The 22,328-nt window shown below is 39.5% G+C and overlaps 1 protein-coding gene across 13 annotated transcripts in view; it reads left to right on the forward strand.

The window, feature by feature from the left end:
* MDFIC (MyoD family inhibitor domain containing) overlaps positions 1–22,328 on the forward strand; it is a 291,855-nt gene that overhangs the window by 244,089 nt on the left and 25,438 nt on the right. For 10 of the 13 annotated variants that reach the window (XR_007402123.1, XR_007402122.1, XR_007402124.1 and 7 more), the window contains one exon: positions 20,876–20,940. The exons of the other annotated variants lie outside the window; for them this stretch is intronic. Coding sequence is in view for 7 of the 10 variants with exons in the window: in XM_049093830.1 (XP_048949787.1) it covers positions 20,876–20,940 (65 nt within the window). In the remaining 3 variants the exon portion in view is untranslated. The remainder of the gene's footprint in view (positions 1–20,875; positions 20,941–22,328) is intronic. 13 annotated transcript variants of the gene reach the window in all.

Below are 22,328 nucleotides of genomic sequence, written 5' to 3' on the forward strand. Positions count from 1 at the left end.
GTTTCTCTTCTTTTTTTAAATGGTGGTGCCCAGGACAGTAGCTTCATGGTTTCCCACCAGTTAATAAGTGATAGTGTTTTATTTCACACACCTTTATCCTATTCTTCCTTGAAACTAGCACTAGAAAAGAAAATGTGTACTCAAATTCATTAAAAAAAAAATGTTATTTTAAAAAGTTCCTTTTATGCAATAGAAGAAAAAGAATACCATGTTGGGAAATATTGTACCTTTTATTTAAAGGTTATTAAATAGGTAGATTCTACTTGTTTTGTATAATTAAGTATTTTCATACATTCTTTAATTTTCTGATTGCATCAGCCAGGTGGAGAGTTTTAAGACTAAATGTTTAAGATTCTTGACCTTTGAAATAATTATAGTATAATTTAGTATCATATAATATTCAAATTGCCAAGGGTTTTCATTAGACTCTAAGACACTTTTCTTATCATAGGAATGGTAAATCCTAACACATTTTAGGTGCGCCAGTTACAGCTCTATATTTGTGTAAAGATTGTTTCAACAAAGATGTGTCTAGAACATACTTTGTATGTTTTGGGTTAATGTGCCATCATATATACATCTCCAGCCCCAGAAGCTCCTTGAACATAAATGCTGAAGAAGACAGTCAAGAGCCTTGTGTATATAACAGTACCTAGGATCCATCGCCTTTTAATCACACAGAGGCTGCGTGGCCTAGTAATTAGAGCATAGATGCTGGAAGCTTCCAGTCTGCTTCAGCTCAAATATTAGCTTTATTACTGTCCCATAATGTAATCTTCTGTAGGCTTTATATGCTTCAGTCTCTTAAATATAAAATGGGGATATTATTCATACTTCTTCATAGGATTGTTGTAAAGAGGAATTGAGTTGATATCAGATTCCTTGGAGTTAGAACAGCCATCTGGCTCAGATGAAGTGTTTGATAATGATGATAGTGACAGCAGCGTCACCTGAGGAACTTACCTGGGTTAGGAATGTGAACTGCAATGGAGACTCAACAGAGACTTGAGGGTAGAGAGAGAGAGACATTCAAGGCTGAAAGGGTGTTATGGATTAATGTGTTTTGTTCAGAGAACCATCAACGGTTCACTGTTGTCAAAGCTGAGTTAGGAGCATTGAGACTGGAAATGTGACAAAGGGCAAGTCCACAGCAACCCTGGGATGCCTTGTTCCTCCAAGCTTTAATAATCTTCTCTGAAGGACACCATTTTATATCCAGTGTCTATTTCTTGGACAAAAATTATTTTCTCTCTGTAATGCAGGAATTACTTAAAACCAGATGCCTTCTTACCTGTTCAGTGTGGCTACCTAGTGAGCACCCACGCACAGATTGCTTTTATAATCCTTTTGTACGTTAAAAGTAACTATTGCCATATATGACTTGATGAATTACTTTAGACTTGTTGAGCTGGGATGCTACCAAGCTCTAGAAAGTCTTTGGATAGACCTAAGCCCAGTCGTCCAATTTTACTGGTTTTTCTCTGCTTCCCTTTCTTCGACCTATACTCTTGGCTTCCTACTTGTCTGAGCTTTTTCATCTTTTTAGAGCCGACTTCCTCCCCCTTTTCGGTGTATTTCCCCTTGTATTTGTAGCATAGGAGTTTATACTGGAGAGACAGGGCACAGTAGTGTCATGGGAGGAACGAGGCATGATTGGGAGTCTGAGTGGGGCACACAGCCTTCAGAGGGGATGTAGTACAATTGAGCATGACTGTTTGAAAAGCTCACCGGTTGGGGATCCCTGGGTGGTGAGCAGTTTGGCGCCTGCCTTTGGTTCAGGGTGTGATCCTGGAGTCCCGGGATCAAGTCTCGCATCGGGTTCCCGGCATAAAGCCTGTTTCTCCCTGTGTCTCTGCCCCCTCCCCATGTCTAACATGAATAAATAAATATTAAAAAAAAAAAAAGGAAAGCTCACCGGTGATGAGACACATCCTGCCCTGCCCCCCTTCCTTGATTTCCCCTACCCTCCCTCACTACAAACCTTGACATAATTCCATGTGTTTGAAGGTGTGCCCTTACTGCAGTCGTTAGAAGTCCCTGGACCTGTGGTTAAGTGACACAACTAAATGCCCTTGCTGTTTCTCTCCCCTCAGCCTGGAATGTTCTCATAATTTCCTTTGCCTTTTTGAGCTGTGCATTTTTCAAAATTGCAACTTGGGCATCATCTTCTGGTGCTCAATTTTGAGCTAATTGTCCCTCTTTTGTGTCCCCCTAGCACCTTCCACATTCACAGTGATACTGAACTTTATCTGTCTTCCTGCACTAAAACGTAATTTCACTGAAGGCAAAGAGAGAATACCGTCTTCTTCTAATTTCCAGCAGAGCCTAGAGTCGGGCATGTAATACTGTGTTCAGACAATGTTGAAGCAAGTAAGGAGCATAAACCTGAGAACACAGGTACTTGTTCTTTAGCATTGCATAGACGTGATGGTTGAAACCTCAATGGCTAAAATCCGCAAGGGCAAGAAATGTGGAGCTCTAGGAGTGTAAACATCTGAGGTCAGCACGAGGTGAAAAGAAACTCCAGAGGTAGGACTCGAACTCAGAACTTGGCCTCTCATCCCCATCATTTCCCCATCATTGTGGTCCTCACTCAACAACATGTGCCCAACCCCTAAAACCAGAAAAAAAGGTAAAATTCAAATTGAATTGTTCATTCTCCGTTACATAATATTATAAAATCTTACATTCTTTTTCCCCCATAAAAACGTCAGTTTTGCCTGTAATTATAGAAATACAAGTATTTTAGTGGAAGAATAATAGGATTTTATGATATGACTGTAGTGTTATAATCTGAGCTTCCAGAAACAAACTTTCTGTGGCTTTGGCAAGATCTGTCGCTGCATTCCTCAAAATACTTAATTTGCTTGGATGATGTTTTGTTTTGTGCTGTTTTCTCAGGCACTGTGCCTTCCATTCCATGTCAAAATGATTGTGTGGGAGAAAGGTTTAGAATTCTGCTTTCCGAGGCAGTATTTGCCAGTCCAGTGGAAAACAGGCCATTAGTAAATTTCACTGGTCAACTAACAAACTCAGTGGAACAACAGTAATACAATGAGATGGGTGTGTGAGGGAAAAAGGCATGATCAAAGCTGACGGTGTCAGAGTATAAATCATTCTGCACATATAAATCATTTTTACTCACTTGAGATATTTAATCAGTTTTTTTTTTTTAAACTGAACCAATTATCTATCCAAAGTATTTATAAATGGTAACTGTGTCATTAGGACCAACTGTAAATATTTAAGTACACTTCTTTTAGAGTTTAGGAAAAGAGGTTAACTATATAATTTATGTTCTAGAGTAAATTATTCTCGTACCTATCACTTTGATGAGCACAGAAAAGATTTTATAAGGTTCTGAAATAGATAGAATTTAACATTTGAAGCATTTCAGAACTGCGTCTTTTAAAAGAGTAGACCACTTTGCAGGCCAGGTTAAAGAAGAGAAGGAGCCATCAGCTATGTGTGGATTTTACCTCCTTTACCTTTGGCTTTTGGGTTTTGTAGACAAGATGCTTCCACCACTGCTCTGACAATTAAATTAGCTTAGCATTCACTCAGGAGGTGGGTGGGGAGGAAATAAAACAATAGAGATACAGATAGATTGGCCAGGAAGCTCTGGGGTGTGGGGTGACAGAGCCAAGAGACTATTTAGAAACTCCGCTTTAGAATAATAGGCTAAATGGAAAAATTGAATCAGTCTTAAGACCCTATTAATACACCAGAGTTTTAATTTTTTCTTTCATGATGAAAAGTTTATTTAGGTGGTGCTGTTACTACGTCAAACGGCAAACGGCACTAAGTAGGTACAGCAGCCGCCCTGCTCTAGGATGAAACTTTATTTTCAACCCCATGGTTTGTGTAGATGTGAGCAGTTAGAACCAGAGGTTTGCTTTAGGGTTTCAGGATTAAGTGCTGGGTCCTAGCCCAGGGTTAAATGTGAGTAGAACTCAATAGTAGTCAGCCGTACATCCTAATCAGGATGGTCCTTCATTTTCTCAACTAACTGAATTAGAAAATTAATAGAAATTAGGAAATCATGAATAGCTCAGTGTAGTTTGAGTTGAACTGTAGACCAGTTCGATTTTAAATGATGATATACAGTCCAACAGCATTTGGAAATACACAATTGGAGTTTGGGGGGAGTTTGACCAAGTACATTAGTTTATATTCTCATAGAACATTTGAAACTGAATTTGGATGAGTTCTGTAAGAGATTTAAGAGAAAAGATCAGATGGCTGAAAACTAAGTGACTCAGGGATCACTGGAGGCCAGCCAGCTTGGTGGGCTGGGAATGTGGGTTTAGCTTACGTGCTTGGGAGACAGTCCCATGGAAAGTTCAGACTTTGCACTACAGGTGATGTCAAATAGAGTAAGTCAGAGTGAGGCCAAGACACTGATAAGATAACCCTCGGGAGAGGTCAGAGGCAAAGAGAAGTGGATGATTATCTTGCTGAGAAAAAAAAACTGGAAAGGGTAGTGTCATGGAAAGAATGTTTTAGGAAAAGGACCAGATAATTGACAGGTTCAGCAGGATGAATACTGAAATAATTCTGTTGGATTTCATTGTGGACGTCATTTGGTGACGTAATTTAGAGCCATTTTCATGGAGAAGCCAGGATGATGTGGGTTGTGGAATGTTGAAGAAACATACTGAGAACAATAGTTCTAGAAAGGCTAAAAACCGGGGTGGAAGAGTGGGTCCAGGGAGGTTGTTTGTTTGTTAGGTATTATTTTAAGATGGCTTTGAATGTGTTTACATTTCAATGAAAAGGATCTAGGAGGGAGGAAAAATTTGAATATGTAAAAAGTAAAGGTGTTAACTTCTTCAGGAGCCAGCATATAGGTTCTTTAGAGTTTGACTCTTGAGTTCAATTATACTGAATTATGTAGTTATATATATTTCCCAAAGAGAATTGAGTGACCAGAGAAGCATTTACTGAATTGTTAACCTAGATGACTCTACTGACTAGGTATGAGGAAATGTGACCTCAAGTGATTAAAAAGCCTATCTCAAGCCCCTACTCCTACCCCATTCCAAGAACACTAACTGGCATTGGAATGGAAGGCATTGACCGGGTGGGCAGTTAGGATTCGGAGTTCCCAATTTCTGATTGTTGCATTTTAGACCATAAGTTGATGGAAGTTTATAGCCTCTTATATTTAAGATGGGTAAGGCCCCTGATTGCATTTAAATCATAGCTTAACTATATGCAGTATAAGAAAGGAAATACAGCATCAACAAGTAAAACAGGCAGTTAAAGAATTAGAAGAAAAGTGTAGGAAAAATAAGGAAACCATTACATAAATAGAAGTTAATTTTAAAATGTATTATGTGGCCTACTCTTGACTGAATTACTGTTGCAGGCAAAAGCTTGAAAAGGTTAAGACCTAACCTGGAATAAATTGGCATATTGATTATGATAGTCTTTTAGACAGTGATTCATTTTTGGTTCCTGGGCTTCTTTGAGAATCTGATAAAAGTTGTGATTCTTTTCCTCGAGTTTTTAAGAAAGATAATGGTAATGGAATCCTGTTACCTCTTGTGTGGTACCTACAAGTAAAGACATTGGACAGCTTCAGACATCTTACTTCAAAATTGAAGGTCCTCAGACATTTGAATAGCGAAGGGAGAACAGCTAATGAGAATGCTGAAGAGCCATTGTAAGGATTTTGAACAGATGAAGGACATGATCTAACTTACCATTTGTCAGCAGCACCTGCTTCTGGTGCTGAGAGTTCACTACAACAGGCACGCAAAAGCTGAAGATCAAGGCCTGCTGTGTGCCTCTCGCGGGAATTCAGATGGGAGATGGCTGGGTTAGATCAGGGTGAGGTGGTGGTGGTGAGATGTTGTGACATAGGGATATATTTTGAAGGTAGAGTAAGATTTACTGAATGATGAGATTTCAGTATGAGAGAAAGACAAAAGTCAAGGATGACTCCCAAGTTTTTTGGCCTAAAGTAATAAGTTGTCACTACGGGAAGAACAGTCTTCATTGGTGGAGGAGAAGGATTTTGGTCATAGTCATGGATCTGAGGATAACTTTATAATTCAGAGGAATGGTCTGCAGCCCAGGATATATTTTATGAGTCATCAAGGTATTGAATGCTCGGTGGATGGCATCACCTAGAACTGGGGTTCTCAAATTTAGCACTGGGTATTTGGAGTAAGAGCTTCTGGACATTACCACTCGCTGGGCTTTGCCCCCAGAGATTCTAATTCATTTGGAATGGGGTAGGAGTGGCTAAGGTATCAATATCCTTTCCAAGCCCCCCACAGGATTTCAGTGTGCATACAGAGTTAAGAACCACTGCTCAGGATGCAGGTAAAGGTAAGCATTCTAAAAACTGAGCCCTGGACTACTCCATGTAGAGAGGTCAGAAAAGGAAGACAAACCATTAAAAAAAAAAAAAAAAAAAAAAAAAAGGATGAGTAACTGGTGATGGTGAAGGCACCACTAAAGAGGGACAGCTTGAAAACCAAATGAAGACAGGTGTTTCAAGATAAAGAGAATGACCATGCGTCAAATTCAACTGAGATATCCAAAAGGATAAGTGAGAGGTGACCCTTGACATTGTGGTGACCTTCATACTTTTGGTGTTGTGATGGGGACAAAAGTCTAATTGAAGTTGGTTCTAGAGAGAATGAAAAGAGGAATTGAAGATTGCAAGTCTGGGCTACTCCAGTTCAAGGAATTTTGCTGAAGGGGGGAATGTTTTCAGACATGAGAGATATTGGGTGATTGTTAGTGGTAATGAGCTACTGGAGGTGAGAATAGGATGTCTCAGAAAGAGATGGGAGGAGATATATGCCTTATGCTGTAGTTTACTGATATCCGTATCTATATTGTATCCTTCTCCAGTTATGGACCATGTAAAGAAAGCAGCTATGCTTTGGGGTGATCTTAGAAAGTGCCTCCTACCTCTAAGCACTTTACTACAGCAGGTGCTATACATTTATTGAGCCACGTATCTTACAGATGACCAGTAGGATTTGGCATGGATATTACAGCTTTGGAAACCTTCCATTTTAAGAAAATATTTTATCTTTTGGAACGATGGTAATTATGATAAAAGTTTCCATTCGTTTTAGAAGGATTTCAAAAAATTATTTCATAGTTACAATAATAGCACTAGACACTGCGTAATACTACAATTCTCAAAGGAGGAAGTTTTTGGGAAAAGATACAGAATGTGCAGGATGTTTTGAATCTTCTGACAAAAACTGGCTGATGACTCATGAGTCTCTTGCTGTTTGTGAAGTATATAAAAGGAAAATAGTATCAAAGTATTGCTCATTGGATATAATTTTTATCTTCAAATATTGGAGGTGACCACTTTCAGCAAAAGTCTCAGACGCTCAGATAAACCGAGATGTTTTGTGTTTCACTTTAACCTAAAATTTACCACTTTAGCTACAGTATTTACATTGAAAAAAAAAATTAGGATTTGAGGATTAATGAATGAAAATACTTAAATAAGCTAATAAACTGAAAAAAATACTGATGTGTAATCCATACTAATAATTTATGCCCAAAAGTCATGTGGTCTGCCTACTGACCATCTGGAAGAAAGAGAAAATTCAAACCGTTAAGTCTAACTAGGTTATAGTCATGTTCCTTTGACTTCAACTAAAACCGTTTTTGATGATACTCTACCGTGTATTTTTTGTCTTGGTGCCTTCATAAATTTCCCAAGGTTTTTTTTGCCCCATGTTTTATTCTTTTCTTTTAGTTCTTTTCTTTGTGTGCCCCCACCATCATCCCTGTATAATCAAAAGATCTATTGTCTCACTTGCTTAAATACGCCCAAAAATGTTTAAGAATAGAGAATTGTAGTATTGGGGTGAAATTAATTTGGAACAGGTTAAAAAAAGATTCCAAAGGAACAGGAACAAAAGGGTGTCCTTCATCTCCAGGAATAGGTCTGTTTTATCCCTAGAGAAGCTTCTCTCGTTGCAGATCTAGCCTGCAAGCAGAGTTTTGGCTCATTTTGGTTATTACTCCAAAGTATACCTTCTATGTATCTGTCCATCTGCCTATCCTCATCACCACCGCCCCTTTGTCTCATCTTCTCACTTTCTCTCCCTCCTGACTTAGAAGTTTTGCATGATTTCATTGAACAGTTTATTGCAATTTAGAGGAACCCAAATGGCAGTGATTCATCACATTTTCAGTAGTGATGTTTTAATATTATTTTCCGATAGGTTTATTCTTAGCTTGTATGTTTGTGAGTATGGGTACATGGAGATTTTCAGGGCTATATCTTTTAAGCCAAGACCCCAAATTTTTTAAACAATGATTTCTTGTTCAAGGTTGAATTAGACTCTCGTGGTATTGGAGTTGATGTCTTTCAGAATACATAGTTGCTGCACTGTTTGGAGTGAGGCAGGGTTATTTGAGAATGTGATTTTTAAAACTAATTGAAGTAATGTAGAAGAAATGTGTATAATTTCTCTTAGAAATGTTTGCACTAATTTAGTAATGTATAGTGTTCAACTAGTACAATTTTTTGTATAATTCTTAGTTTAGTATAAAATAGGATAGAGGGGAGCTGATGGTAAAAGTTTGGCTTATTTCTGAAAACTTCTTGCATGATAAAATTTTTTCTTATAAAGTTTAAGTTGAATACACTAGGAAGCTTTTTAGAAATATCCACTTACAATTCTCCAGTTGAGGAGTTCTTAGCTTTGGGAGAAAAAAAAATTATTTTCGTTAACTTCTATACTTGAAATCTAGCTTTCCCTCAATTAGAAATGGAAATAATAGATCTCTGACTTTGTCGCTGATATTTTCATATCCTATTACCATTCTTGCAGAAACCCTGAAATACTATTTATGTTAACCACTACTGTAAAATCATGGTAGTTGGTGTGTTAGAAGCACCTATTTTTATTCTATGTCAAGTTTTAACGTTTTAACATTTTAACAATTTTGGTTTCCTTTGAAATCATTTTTATTTTACACCTTTAAAAATATTTTGTCCACAGCACACAAAACAACCAATACCAGGCTCTACCCTGCTTTGCTACATCCTCAGCATTCTTTATAACCTTATATTTCCGTGTGCAGTTTTCATAATGCAAAAACACAGATTTTTTTAATAGCTTTCTTTTTTGGCTCCTATGAAATTGAAATAAGCGTAAATTTCCACCTTAAAAACTATGTCACATAGTAAATTCCCAAGTAACCGTTGTTCTCATGTTTACATTTTCATGCGTACTTTTATAAAATTATTTTTTAACCACACCCTAGTCAGCAATATCAGGATACAGAGCCATGGAGAAAATGATTTCTGTGGTTTTGCATGCCACAATTTGGGTAGTCTTTATTTAACTCTCCATAAATAAGTACAGGAAAAAACAGGAAATACATCAAAAGTCAACAACCTGGTGAAAATTTTGTTTGTGGGGTCTCAGGCCAATCTTTTGAAAGGATTTTAATTGATATATAACATACTGTGACCTCAGGCCCTCTTCCCAGCACAGGACCCTGGTAGAAGAGAAAATAGAAAGTGGTGGACATGGTGTCAGGCAGGTAGAGGAGGCAGGCAGTGTAAAATTGAATGAGAAAACAGTTTGCTCAGGGAAATTCATGATATTCCTTCTTTTGAGAGGGAAAATATTCATACAAATAAATAGTAGTTGTCTCCTCAAAAGATTAAGAAATCCAGGAATTGCAGGGAAATATGAAGATAATTGAAAGAAAAGAGCAAAATGGATTGATATACTAGTTTTCCAAAGACATATTAAACCTGCCTAAATCTCTACTCTGAATTCTCTTGGGAAATCAAACTGGAAGAACTGGACCTCTTGGGGAATACTATCCCCATAACATAACATAATTTAAAGTTGACACTAGAAGCTGAAGTTTATTTTTTTTTCTAATAATTATGCTCAGCGAGGGATGCAGAAATTGCATTTTGGAATGACAGAAGAGGAGTTATTTTAGAAAGAACTTTTCAACATCGGTGGTAGATGTCTCCTGGAAAATATGTTCTCTGGGGTGACAGGAGAAGATGAAGTAAAAACCAAAAGTAATCTCCGCCTCAGGCCGTACAAATGAATTTCAGGAAGTCAACAGGTATTGAAAGATCTGCCCTGTGCCCAGGCCTGTGTACCCGAGTCTGTAGGGCAGTCCCATTTTATTTTTAAACCTAGTGCTTTTGATTATTCTGTTACTTTTTAAAAATTATACTTCTACCCAGAAAGGAGTAGGAGCATACTGGCTCTTGAAGCCTGGTTGAACCCATTGTATCTGTCCGGCCATCCATAGAGTGTCTTCTTTCCTGATGCTTGGATCCCTTGATGAGACCCTGTCCTTCTGGCATCCCTGCCTTTCAGAACCACAGTCTGGACTGTCTTTGCAACTCCTCTCTGTGCCACGGGAGCTGAGCACTACTGAGGAAACCTCAACCTCCCTATAAATCACCATCATGACCCATGTGTGGTCTTGGGTCTCAGAATTCCTTAGCAAACCCCTAGTATGTCCGTCATTCATTCAACAAGTCATTATCAAGCTTTTTCTGGGGCAGGCACCCTTTTGGGAACCGGACATGGCAGTGAAGGATGCAGACAAGCAGACCTGCGCTCTCCATTTTGCACCATGGCTCTTCTCTTTTGTCACCACTCTCTTTAAATGAAACTCGCAGAAATTTTCCCTCACTCTCCATAGGGAGAAGACGCTTTCCCTGCACAGATTTCTTAAAAGGATATCTGCATGTGCAGGCTCTACTTCATTTTTCAATTACTCCTCTTCCCACTGCTATTCACTTTCATCCCTATTACATCACTGAAATTTCTCTGGCTCAGCGTAGTATTTGACACAATCTCCTTGAAATCTTTTTCTTTCCTATTTCCATGGCACCTCCCTTCCTTGGAGTTTTTACGCCCTTGGTAAGTCGTCACTTTTCCTCAGTCCTTTTCTCAAGTGTTGTTTGTCCCCTTCTCCTTTGCTCATTACTTTCTCCCTGGACGCCTTAATAATGTTATTCATTATAAGAATTTCAGCTACCTGGGGTGCCCTAGCCTGGACCTCTCTCTCTCTCTCAGGCTCTAGGCCAGTGGCTCCAGCCACCTCTTGAACATTTCCATTTGACAGATTTACCATGTCTTACATTTAAAGTATTATATTATTTTAAGTAGATTCCTTTAAGTAGGAGTAGGTTCCACGCCCAGCTTGGAGCCCAGGATGGGGCCTTGAACTAACAACCCTCAGATGAAGACGAGAGCTGAGGTCAAGAGTCAGATGCTTAACTGACTGAGCCACCCAGGTGCCTCTAAGGCACACTATTTTTCTTCCTATATTTCTTAGTAAGTGGCTCCAGAAACCAGGGAGTCATACCTGACTGGAGTCTTCCCATCAGTGCCTCATCCATGGTCTTATCAACTTCTGTTGATCCGACCACCTCTATTATATTCCTCAAAGTCCCTTTATCAGTCCCCTGACACCATATTGGTACCACTGGTGCTGCTACTGCCTCCTCTTTTCGAAAATGGAAAATTGGAAGCTTTCTCCTTGGTTTTCCCTACCCCAATAATATTGAGCCATTTGCATCTCTAAAACTAGCATGTTCTTGCCTGTGTGCCTTTGAATAACCTCCCGACTACCTGGCCACCTTTACTTTCTCTTCACCTAACACATGCCATCAGACCATCTGCTCCTGGGGCTTAGCCAACTTGGGATCAACACATATTCAGCATTAATTAACTTTCCATTGTACTTTGAATATTGTGTAAAGCCATGTAATGGCTCTGTTCCATGCCAAGAAAAGACCTTGAGCTAGATTTTCATAGAAACTTAGTGTCTGGAAAGAATTTGGAGATCATTTTCTTCATTATATGCATATAGATACTGAGTGAAATGATTTTGTTGAAGGTCATTTGGCCAGTAAGTGACAGAGTCAAGACTTAGAAAATAGGTTTTTGTGCCTCCAAGAATGCCATTTCCTTGTTGCTAGAAGCCTCACCAAAACCAAACAGACAGACAACCACCACAGACAGTTGTGGCATTTCTTTGGTATTCACTGGCCCGAATGGCCACAGTAGGTAATGAGCTGTGACTCAGGAAAACCTCAGTTGGGGGTGGCCCAGATGAAGTACAGAGCATCGAGAGGCAGCTAATTAAGAGGATTTTTATTTTTTATCTTCTTTTCTACAATTTAAAATAACAAGGCTACAGGATTTTTATTGGATGAGAAAACAGGTTTGTCAGTATTAGACTACTTGCAAACAACATGTTCATGGATTTTCTTGGCTCCAGAATTGTTTGTACACTAAATTAAGGTGGAGGTATTTATACCTTATAATTTCAATGTCATGCTGTCCTGTTCATCTGAGGCCATAAAAAAAAAAAAAAAAAAAAAAACCCAAAACCAAATGGTATTAATAGATAACATGGGTGGAGAGGGAGGGATGTGGAAAGAGTAACAATGCCATCATTGATTCACAAATTAATTCCATAAATAACAGGATTTACCTCCTGTGCACTGCTTTGAAATGTGCTTTGGTGTCTCATTTCACTCAGCTTGTTCTTCTTCATCTGCTTGGAATGTCTGTCAGACTGCTGTGCCTCTTTGGTTGGGGCCTGGCTCTTCTATCAGGACTGGGGAGCACATCCTGGGCCTTCTCAATGCAAGGCTATTCTTGCCTGTGGGAGGCCTATCCCCCCTGCTGGAGATGCAGTCCTGCCACCAGTAGTGTGCAGTAACTACCAGGGCCTCTCAGCTCTTTGGATTGCAGAGATGCAAGCGCCTGGAGAATTAGGGTGCCTGATGCCAGCCCTGTGAACACGGACAGCTTCTCTTTTTTATGTGTGTGTTCCACCAAGATCTTGGGTCACAGGTAACCTGGGCAATCCTGTGGGGTTCAGTAATAAGCTAATAATGGATGACTAAGCATCTGATATAGGAGTTCTTGTTCAAGATGTCAATGTACGATTCTGAATTCACCTCCTCTCAGTGACACCCCAAATCTACAGCTACATATGGAACCATTTCTCCTGAAAGAACCTAGAAACTAGCTGTGTGAATCTTTCACATATGGCAAAGAAAAAAACCCACATCCAAAGCACGCAGGAGTGGCTGAGATGCAGTCTTGTTGTAAAGCTCACCTTGGTGCAGTGACCCACAATTAGAAGGAAACTCAACACCTGGAGCTTCTCCCTGAAGAGCGAAGGGTTTGAACCCCACCTTTGGCACCCTAACCTTTAAGGCTGCATCTAATAGATGAGCCCCCAAACATCTAGTTTTAAGCCAATGGACTTGCATCCCCAAGACCCAAAAAAGACTGTTAAACTGAGGAAAGGTTAGTAAGGGGCTTGTGCTCTCGGACCCACATGCCCCATGGCCCAGTATAGAGGCAGCTAGAGGTGCCTAGAGCTGAAGATAAGTAAATACTCTTTAAATAAAGTGTCAGTATTAGGGGCAGGCATCTAATTTAACACACATCTAGGGGCCTGGAAGGATAGTCTGAGAACTGACAGGTAACTAACAGGCTGGCAGCTACCATCTTAGGGAGGTTGCTTTCCCTCTGCCTCCCTCCAGCTAAGACACTGCAATCCTCTCCAGAGACCTCAGAATGGGGGCCCTATCTTTGTTGTCTAGAATACCAGATGAGCTTAGAACAGGTGTCTGGTGCCCAAGTCTTGGTGGACAGCAGGGCCTGTGTTCCTGGGTCCCACAGACTAACACAGGAGGGACTGTTCTGGGCCAGCTGCCTAGGGCATTGCACAAATAGCAGAGTGAAACATCCCCCTAGTGTTTCTGTGAGAGAAGCCTATTTGCTTAACATGAGCTTTGACTTTGGGCAGGCTTCAGATGGGGCATATATCTAGGAGCCTAACAATAAGCATTCCAGAGCCACGGACCTATGGATGCTTTCTTTAAGCTCTCCTCCTACCTTGCTCTGGATTACTTGCATCTTCCTAAAGGAACTTGTATATCCATCTGCTGCCCTAATTTTTTAACTGTCACCCAGTAGACACCTCTAGATTGCCTAAGCCTTGGAAGCCAGTGGGATTCATACTTGTAGTTCCTACAAGACTATGCAAGTATTTTTGCATACTTTAAAAGCTATCGCTGCAGGGGCTGAGGGGTCAGGCGGGGTCTGTCTTCCAAACAGTTTGAATCTAGGTGCTGACTGAGATCCTTTCCTTGTAGAAGAACATTGATAAGTTTTAGCACGCTCTCAACCACTGGGAGCCACTAAAAATAAAGTAGGCTATTGGACAATCACAAAGGTTTGAGATACAACCAAGAGCTAGGATAGGGTTGAATGGTAAGATTCATCTGCTACATAAAGCCACTGTGCTTCTTCACAATGGGCAAGGTGGCTGTTTTATCTAATGCACAGAAGCCAACAGAGAAAGTCAAGAAGAATGAATAAAGAGAGGACTAGGTTTTAAAAGAACAAGACAAAGCCTAAGAAAAAGTTCTTAATTAAGTGGAGGTAAGCAGTTTATCTAACAATGAGTTCAAAATAATGATTTTAAATATGTTCATCAAACTTGAGAGGAGTGAACACAGTGAGAACTTAAAGAGATGGAAATGTAAGAAATTACCCAATGGAAGTCACAAAGCAAAAAAAAAAAATAATAATAGAAGGATTCAACAGCAGACTATATGAAGCAGAAGAAAGGATCAGTGAACTCAAAACAGCAGTGGAACTTACCTCATCAGAGCAGCAGAAAGAAAAAAAGAATGGAGAAGTTAAGATAGCTTAAGGGAGTTATGTGACAACATCAAGTGGGCCAGCATTCACATTGAAGGGATCACAGAGAGAAGGGACAGAAAAGTTATTTGAGAAAGTAATGGCTGAGCATTTTCCCAACCTGCTGAAGAAAACAGACATCCAGATATAGAGGGCTGAGAGATTTCCAAATATGATGAACCCAAGTCATACCAAGATACATTATAATTAATATGTCAAAAGTTAAACAGAAGGAGAGAATCTTAAAAGCAGCAAGAGAAAAAACAACATATATACAAGGGAACCCCTAGAGAGTATCCTCAGATTTTTTCAGTAGAACCTGTGGGACAGAAGGGAGTGGCATGATAAATTTCAAGTGCTGAAAGAAAAAAATGCACAACTAAGTTCTGGATTTCAGGAGAGAGAAAGCATTTTCCAGAAAGAAAAGAGTTAAGCCCACTGAACAGTAATGTTTAAGCTGAGGGGAAAGGGCACTAGTTAGTATAGGAACACATATGAAAGTATAGTAAAATTCAGGATAATGTTGTAAACGTGGATTAATCACTTACAAGGGTAGTATGAAAGTTAAAAGAAAAAAGTAATAAAAATAAAACTACAATAAGTACTTAAGATAAAAAGAGGGAGAAAGTAAAAACGTAGAGCTTTAGAATGCATTAAAATGAGTTATAAACTTAAGATAGACTGTTAGAAGTGTCATTGTATTTAAACCTGTTAATAACTACAAAGCAAAAACCTATAGAAGATACACAAAATATGAAAAAGAGAAATCAATCTTAGCATACCACATTCATACAGGAAAATCATAGGTTACAAAGGAAGAGAGCAGTGAAAGGAAGAAACAGAAGAACTACAAAACAGGGGGAAAATACAAATTGCAGTAAGTACATTACTTAAATGTAAATGGACTAAATCCTTTCCTTAAAAGTGTTGGATGAAAACACAAGACTCATCTATGTGTTACTTACAATAGACCCATTTCAGATGTATAGTCACACAGACTCAAAATGAAGGGATGTTTAATAAAAGATCTTCCATGGAAATTGAAACCAGAAGAAAGAGTAGCTATATTTAGATCAGACAAAATAGACTTTAAAATAAGGACTGTAAGGGAAGCCTGGGTGGCTCAGTGATTGTCTGCCTTTGGCTCAGATTGTGTTCCTGGGATCGAGTCCCACATCAGGCTCCCTACAGGGAGTCTGCTTCTCTCTCTGCCTGTATCTCTGCATCTCTCTCTCTCTGTGTGTCTCATGAATAATTAACATCAATGAATGAGTGAATGAGTTACTATAAAAAGAGACAAGATAATCATATACTGACAAAAGGGGTCAATCCAACAAAAGGATATAAGATTTTAAATATTTAACTACCCACGGAGGAACACCTAAATATGTAAAGGAAATACTTACAGACCCAAAAGGAAAAACAGTAATATAATAATAGTAGAGGATTTTAATACCCCACTTTCATCAATAGATCATCCAGATAGAAAATCAATAGGGAAACATTGTCCTTAAGCAGCTCATTAGACCAGATGGACTTAACAGATACACACAGAACATTATACCCAAAAGTAACAATACACATTCTTTACATGGAATGAGTATGTTAGGCCACAGAGTAAGTCTAAATCAATTCAAGAAGATTGAAATCCTATTAAGCATCTTTTCCAGCCACAGTGGTATGAAATTAGAAATCAGTTACAAGAAAAATGGAAAATTAACAATTATGTGGAAATTAAACAGTCTGCTGAACAACCAGTGGGTCAAAGGACAAATCAAAAAATGCCCTGAGACCATGAAATAGAACTACAACATAACAAAAATAATGGATGCAGCAAAAGCAGATCTACAAGGGAAGTTCATAACGATAAATGCCTACCTCAAGAAACAAGAAAAATCCCAACCTAAATTTATACCTCAAGCCATTAGAAAAACAAATGAAGGGATCCCTGGGTGGCGCAGCGGTTTGGCGCCTGCCTTTGGCCCAGGGCGCGATCCTGGAGAACCGGGATCGAATCCCACATCGGGCTCCCGGTGCATGGAGCCTGCTTCTCCCTCTGCCTATGTCTCTGCCTCTCTCTCTCTCTCTGTGACTATCATGAATAAATAAATAAAATCTTTAAAAAAAAAAAAAAAGAAAAAAGAAAAACAAATGAAGACCAAAGTTGGTAGAAGGAAGAAGCAGCAACGATTATGGGGAAGTAAATGAAATAGAGGCCTAAAAGGTAATAGAAATGATCAATGAAACCAAGAGCTGGTTCTTTGAAAAGAGATGCAAAATTGGTGAACCTTTAAATTCACCAAAAAAAAAAAAAAAGACTCAGAATCATAGATGGAAGAGGAGACATTACAAATGTTCTCACAGAAATAAGAAAGATTTTAAGAGAGTACTATGAGCAATTATATTCCAACCAGTTATTCAGCCTAGAAGAGTAGATGATTCCCAGAAACACAAACCTACCAAGAGTGAATCATAATAAAATAGAAATTATGAACAGACTGATTACTAATAAGAATATTGAATCAGTAATCAAAATTCCCCCAAAAAACAAGTCAGGACCAGATGGCTTCACTGATCAATTTTACCAAACATTCAAAGTAAGACTAAGCCTTCTCAAACTCTTCCAGAAACAGAGAAGAGGAGGAAATACTTCCAGACTAATTTTATAAGACTAGCAATACCCTGATACAAAAAGACACCACGATGCTGCAAGAGAAGAAAAAAAAATTACAAGCCAGAATCCTTGATGAACATGCATGCAAATATCCGCAACAAAATATTAGCAACCCAAATTCAACAATACATTTAAAAGATCATACGTTATGATCAGATAGGATTTATTCCAGGGATGCAAAAATGGTTCAATATCTACAAATCAGTGTATATACCATGTTAATAAAATGAAAGATAAAAATTATATGATAATAGATGCAGAAAAAAACAAAATTCAACATATGAATGTATGATTAAAAGTCTCCATAAATATGTACAAAAGGAATGTATCTCAATGTAACAAAAGCCGTATATGACCAACCCACAGCTAACATAATCAACGGTGAAAAGCTTGAAAGCTTTTCCTCTACGATCATGAGTGAGACAAGGATGCCCACACTTACCACTGTTACTCCACATAGTATTAGAAATTCTGACCAGAGCAATTAGGCAAGAAAAAGAAATCGAAGACATACACATTGGAGAGGAAGAAGTCAAACTATTACATGATACGTATAGAAAACCCTAAAGACTCCTACAAAAAAAAACCTCTTAGACCTAATCAATCAATTCAGTGAAGTTGCAGGATCCAAAATCAGTATGAAAAATCTGTGGCATTTCTATAGACTAATAGAATACCAGAAAGAGAAATTAAGAAAACAGGCTCATTTACATTTGCATCGAAGAGTAAAATACCCAGGAATAAATTTAACCCAGGAGGTAAAAGTCGTGTTCCCTGAAAACTACCAGACATTCGTGAAAGAAACTAAAGATGACATAAATATGTATGAAAATATCCTGCACTCATGCACTGGCAGGATATTGTAAGAATGTCCATGCTACCCCGAACAACCTACAGGTTCAGAGAAATCCCTATCACAATGGCAGAGGCATTAGAGAAACAGAACAAACAGTCCTAAAGTTTGTTTGGAATTACAAAAGACCCTGAATAGCCAACTCAGTCTTCAGAAAGAATGACAAAGCCGAAAGCCTCACACTGTCTCATTTTATCTATATTATAAAGCGGTAGTAATCAAAGCATGGTGATACTGGTATAAAAACAAAAACACAGATCAGTGGAACAAAATAGAGGCCCCGGATATAAACCCATGCATATATGGTCAGTTAATTTTTGACAGTGAGCCAAGAATATGCAATGAGTAAAAGTCTCTTTAGTAAATGGTGCCGGGAAAACTAGACAGCCACATGCAGAAGAAGGGACCTGGACCACTATTTTCTACCATTCACAAAAGTTAACTCAGAATAGACTGAAGTCTGTAAGACCTGAAACCATTAAACCCCCAGAAGAAAATACAGGCAGTAGTAAGCTATTCCTTGACTTGTAATTGGGTGGTGATTTTTTTAGACTTGATACCAAAAGCAAACCTAGAATAAACAAGGGTGACCATGTCAAGCTAAAAGGCTTCTGCAGAATGCCTGGGTGGCTCAGTGGTTGAGCGTCTGCCTTCAGCTCAGGGTGTGGTCCTGGAGTCCCGGGATCGAGTTCCGCATCGGGCTCCCCACAGGGAGCCTGCTTCTCTCTCTACCTGTGCCTCTCATACATAAATAAATTTTAGACAAATAATAAAATTTTAAAAATAAAAAATAAATAAAAGGCTTCTGCACAGCAGAGGGATCCATCAAGAAAGCAAAATCACAAGCTATGGAATGGGAGAAGATATTTGTAAAACCTAATAGGGGGTTAATATCCAAAATGTAGAGAGAATTCATACAACTCAATAGCAAAATATAAGAAATAATCTAATTTAAAATGGGCAGATCTCAATATATATTTTTCCGAAGATGATATACAGATGGCCAACATGTCCATGAAAAGGTGCTCAGGATCACTAATCATCAAATCGTCAGGGAGATGCAAATCAACACCCCAATGAAATACCACCTCACACTTGTCAGATTGGCTAATAACAAGACACGAAATAACAAGTGCTGTTGAGGTTGTGGAGAAAAGAGATCCCTTGCACACTGTTGGTGGGAATGTAAATTAGTTTAGCTACTATTGAAAACAGTATGGAGGTTGCTCAAAAATTAAAAATGAAACTGCTATATGACTCAGTAATTCTAGCTCTGGCTATTTATCCAAAAGAAATGAAAAAACATTCAAAAAGACATATCCACTCCCATGTTCACTGGAGCATTATTTATAATAATTTATAATACTCCAAATTTATAATACTCCAAGATATGGAAACTTTTTTTTTTTAAAGATTTATTTATTTATTTATTTATGATAGTCACAGAGAGAGAGATAGAGAGGCAGAGACACAGGCAGAGGGAGAAGCGGGCTCCATGCCGGGAGCCCGACGTGGGACTCGATCCCGGGACTCCAGGATCGTGCCCTGGGCCAAAGGCAGGCGCCAAACTGCTGAGCCACCCAGGGATCCCCAAGATATGGAAACTCTTAATGGATGATTGAATATAAATGGATTGATCAATATGTATGTAAATTACATAATATATAATATGTATATATATTTTTATATATAGGTGTATATATATTTGTGTGTGTATATACACAATTGAACATTATTCAGCCATTAAAAAAAAAGAGGGACATCTTGCCTTTGGAACATGATGGACCTTGAGGACATTATGCTAAATGTAGAAGTCAGAGAAAGACAAATACCCTAGAATCACACTTATATGTGGCATCTAAAAACCAAAAAAATATGAGCTCAGAGGTATAAAGTATAAAGAACAGATTAGGTAGGTGGTGGCCTGAGATGGTGAGGGTTTGGGGGTGGGGGTGGGTAATATGGATGAAGGAGTCCAAAAGCAATAAACATCCAGTTACAAAATAAATAAGTCATGGGGATGTAGTGTACAGCATGGTGATTACATATTTGAAAGTGGCTAAGAATAGATCTTAGATGTTCTCCAAAGGGGGGGGGGGTTTACTATCTGATCTGTCATCAGATAGTAAACCAGACATATTGCAGTGATCATTTCAGTGTGAATATGTTGAGTCATGTACACCTGAAACTGTTACATGTTAATTATATCTCCATAAACAAATTCATAAAAAGCATCTGATATGGCAAAGGTGTCATTTTACCATCACCATCATCACCACCACAACCTTTTGCAGTGTCACCCCAGTGGACACTATTTGGCTTAAAAAAAAAAAAACATTTTTTTTTTTTTAAAGCGGATTCTTAATGTACTTTTGCACAGTATTTAGACAAGCACAGTTGTGAAAATGGGAAAAAAATATTAAAGTTTTGGGAGAGATTTCTTAGATCGTTTTTGTACAATTTTAAGAACGTAAATCCTAGTGTTAATAAAAGAATATATTTTTTCCTAGCCACAGATGGCATTGTGACCAATTTCAGCAGACCGTTAGACATAGTCTCTCTGGGAAAATGCTTCTAAGATCTAAAGTGGATTTTGTTATCCTAGAAGTTAATTTTTTTTTTTTTTTTATTAAGTAAACTTTAGGATTAGAGATATTCCAACCGGCCCATTGAATAAAGTCAGCAGTGAATCAGTTCAGGTAAAGTATAGCCGTTCTCTGCTTATGCCTTCTAGCTTCCTGAGAAACAAATGGATGTAATTTAAATATGGAAAAGATTATTATTTTAAGTCTTCTGCTGCAGCCAAACACAAGATTTACTAATTCTTTCTGGACAGATTTCTGCCTGCTTCACTCTTCTGCAGGTTGTCTCTTAGCGTTGCCATTTTGGGTCCCTCCAAGTGTTTCAACTGTAAAGTGAGCCTTTTATAAACTTCCTTTGCTTAAAATGGAGCAGCCCAATTTTGGGGTCATGAGCAGCGTGAAAGAAGTATTGGTAGGGGGACACCCGGGTGGCTCAGCAGTGGAGCGTCTGCCTTTGGCTCAGGGCGTGATCCCAGAGTCCCAGGATCAAGTCCCACATCGGGCTCCCCGCAGGGAGCCTACTCCTCCCTCTACCTGTGTGTCTGCCTCTCTTTCTGTGTGTCTCTCATGAATAAATAAAATTAAAAATTATATATATTGGTAGGTAAAGAGGCGTGGCCTCCCTAGAATAAATCATCTTCCATTATCTTCGTTACTATCACAGTCATATTTAATAAGTACTCCCACACGAAATCCCTCCGTGAGCACTTAATGGGCGTTGTCCCTTTCAGTCCTCACCGTGCCCCTCTGAGGACAGTCCTGTCAGTACCAGCTACCAATTTGTTATCTTAATACAGTAGAGAGATTTGGTAAATTAATGTAAAATGTTATTGCGCCCCCCTTTGTTGTTTTCCTCTACCCTGCTGTTGGCTCACACGCTAGTACACACGTGAGCGTCTAAAGTGAGCCCCTCTACCAGCTGAGCCTTTACTCCGAGTTCTTTGTACGGCTCCTGAGGACCAAGGAAAGGTGCTGCGGTGCACAGGCCTCGCTCCCGGCCTCCGCGGCTCCGCGACTCCGCGCTAGACCCAAGTCGTGAGTAACCGTCCCTGGATCCACCTCCCCGTGCGGAGTATGCAGCGAATCAGCCGTGGGGCGGGCAGCGGGGGAGAGGACACCAGCGAACACCGTGCGCCGCCCGCCACGGCCCTTTAGACGGCCAGCGCGCCTGCCCTGGGTGCGGGGATGGGCCCAGAAGGTGGACACTCCGGGAGCCCCCTGTGGGGCGTGGGACGGCAGTCTTCGTCTTCTCCCAGGGTCCCCTCGGGTTGCTGGGGGGAAGCCAGTAGCGAAGATAATTGTGCGGTTCTCCTGCGCGTGCTCTTCTTCGTAGTCAAGTGGAAAGTACGGCTCTTCTCTTCCTTTCACCTCCTGACCTCGCTTTCTTCCCTACTAGGAAAATGTTGGCCGTGTTCTGGCTACGATGCACGGCCTCCCGGGGACAGCAGCGCTCCAGAGGGTTCTGTGGAGGAGGGCCGCTGGGGCCGCGCGTGCAGGCGAGCTGC

The sequence above is a fragment of the Canis lupus genome, chromosome 14, assembly GCF_003254725.2.
Source record: "Canis lupus dingo isolate Sandy chromosome 14, ASM325472v2, whole genome shotgun sequence".
Taxonomy (NCBI): domain Eukaryota; kingdom Metazoa; phylum Chordata; class Mammalia; order Carnivora; family Canidae; genus Canis; species Canis lupus.